The 2698-nt window shown below is 46.4% G+C and overlaps 1 protein-coding gene across 1 annotated transcript in view; it reads left to right on the forward strand.

Annotated features, from left to right (window-relative positions):
* rnaset2l (ribonuclease T2, like) overlaps positions 1 to 2412 on the forward strand; it is a 3683-nt gene extending 1271 nt beyond the window's left edge. Inside the window, exons 3-5 of the mRNA XM_034863533.1 lie at positions 553 to 620; positions 1559 to 1672; positions 2310 to 2412. Coding sequence (XP_034719424.1) covers positions 553 to 620; positions 1559 to 1672; positions 2310 to 2412 — 285 coding nt within the window. The remainder of the gene's footprint in view (positions 1 to 552; positions 621 to 1558; positions 1673 to 2309) is intronic.
* The last annotated feature ends 286 nt before the right edge of the window (positions 2413 to 2698 follow it).

A 2698-nucleotide genomic window follows, 5' to 3' on the forward strand; every position in this document is an offset into this window, starting at 1 on the left:
CCTGTTCGTCACCTGTTCGTCGCCTGTCTGTCGCCTGTTCGTCGCCTGTCTGTCGCCTGTCCGTTGCCTGTCCGTTGCTTGTTCGTCGCCTGTTCGTCGCCTGTTCGTCGCCTGTTCGTCGCCTGTTCGTCGCCTGTCTGTCGCCTGTCTGTCGCTTGTTCGTCGCCTGTCTGTCGCCTGTTTGTCTTCTTTTCGTCGCCTGTCTTTCGCCTGTCCGTTGCCTGTCCGTTGCTTGTTCGTCGCCTGTCTGTCGCCTGTTTGTCTTCTTTTCGTCGCCTGTCTGTCGCCTGTCCGTTGCCTGTCCGTTGCTTGTTCGTCGCCTGTTCGTCGCCTGTTTGTCTTCTTTTCGTCGCCTGTCTTTCGCCTGTTTGTCGCCTGTTCGTTGCCTGTTCGTTGCCTGTTTGTCTTTGTTTTGTTGCATGTTCGTCGCCTCTTCGTCGCCCGTTCGTCGCCTGTTCGTCGCCTGTTCGTCTGCTTTTCGTCGCCTGTCCGTCGCCTGTTCGTCGCCTGTTGTTTGGCCTGATCTCATGTCTGTTTTTTGTTTTTTTCCAGGAGCTGGAGGCCGAGCTGACTGAACACTGGCCGTCCTTACTGCAAACTCAACCCAGCTTCCACTTCTGGTAGCATCTATCATCAAATACACATCAAATATACGTCAAATACACATAAATACAGATCCTGTATGGGACATCAGCCAGAAAGTATCTTGTGCTCACAGTAACCATTCTTAGGCCTGCAAAGTAGTGCTAAAGTTGACAGGTTTAACCCTCCTCGGGTCAAATCTGACCCCCTTTAAAAAATGTCTATATCTGAAATATGAGTTTCTTTTTAACCAAATTACCACAAAACATGGATTGGATTCCTTACAACGCTCTTCATAAATACTGATCACTTTCACTCCTCTGATCTTAACTATTAGTCAAAATAATTCATAATTTCTGATTTTTTAACTCAAATATTAGGTGTAATTCTATATAAATGGGGGTTATTGACCATGAATTCCCAAAAAATAGTGTTAAACTAGTAAGGTGGTGTTAATGACAACTAAAAAGAAGTCTGAAAAGAAGACGTAAATGTCAAATCTTTGTCTGTTTTTAGACCCATCTGTTGACTGTTAATGAAGTGTGTTTTACGACTTCCTTAATTGCTGTTTATTTACATGGAGTCTGGTGGGTTTGGCAAACGCAATTTCCCAGATGTTTTTGTGTTTAAAAATTGGATTTTACTCTTTAACAGAAGGGTCGACCTCCTTAATATCGACAGACACTAAGAATAGTAATATGAGTCTGTCAGGGTTAAAAACAAGCACTTTGTGTTACTTTAAGTTAAACACAAGCTGGACGATTGTCCCATTGACTTCCATTGCAGCTCGTTTCTCCGCTGCCGACTGCAGAGATCTCTCTTAATACAGGACCAATGTCAGAGAGTGTTGTTCCCATCAGACACTCAGACACAAACACACAAACACACAGGAAGATAGGTTGAAGAACACCTTGGTTAGCCTTTAACACGGTGCTAGGCAACATCAGCGTGACCGTGTGACGTGTGTGTGTGACAGGAGAGAGGAGTGGGAGAAGCACGGTGTGTGTGCAGCGTGTGTCGAAGGGATGAACTCTCCACTCAGATACTTCAGCCTCTGCCTCAAGCTACGAGGACGCTATGACATCCACAGGTTAGTTCACACACACACACACACACACGTGCACGCACGCACACACACACACACACGTGCACGCACGCAGACACACACACACGTGCACGCACGCAGACACGTGCACATGCACCCACGCACACACGCACATGCATCCAGGCACGCACACAGACACACAAAAACACGCACATGCACCCACGCACGCACCCACAAACACGCACATGCACCCACGCATGTATGCACACACACACACACACACACAAACAATTACACACAAACAAACAAACACACACACAATCGCGCATGTACCCACACACGCACACACACAATTACACACAAACACACACACACACACAATTACACAAAAACACACACACAATCGCGCTTGTACCCACACACAAACACGCACATGCACCCACGCATGTACGCACACGCACACACACACACAATTACACACAAACCATCACACATGTACTCACACATGCATACACATACACACAAACAAACATGCACACACACACACACACCCCGACACATACACACACATACATACATACACACACATACACACTCACCCCCCCCCCCCCCCCCCCCCCCCCCCCCCCCCCCCCCCCCCCCCCCCCCCCCCCACAGTAAGGTGTCCCTGTGTCCCCTGCAGGCTGCTGGAGGACGCCGGCATCACTCCGACCTGCGAGCGACCGTACAAGGTGACGACCCTGAGAACTCGTCTGATGAGATGTGAACCCATGTTCTGTTACTGAGTCCTGGGCTCCAGACCCTGACTTTTATGAATTTTATGATTTTTTCGACATACTATACTATGACTTTTATGAATTTTTCGTCATACTATACTATGACTTTTATGACTTTTTTGACATGCTACACTATGACTTCATTTGATATAGGCTACTGTTCTATACTATGACTTTTGTGAATTTTTCCAAATACCTATCTATGACTTTTATGATATTTATGAATTTTCGACTTACTATACTATGACTTTTATGATTTTTATGAATTTTTCGACATACTACACTATGACTTTAA

Source organism: Etheostoma cragini, chromosome 3 (genome assembly GCF_013103735.1).
Source record: "Etheostoma cragini isolate CJK2018 chromosome 3, CSU_Ecrag_1.0, whole genome shotgun sequence".
In the NCBI taxonomy this organism is placed as follows: Eukaryota; Metazoa; Chordata; class Actinopteri; order Perciformes; family Percidae; genus Etheostoma; species Etheostoma cragini.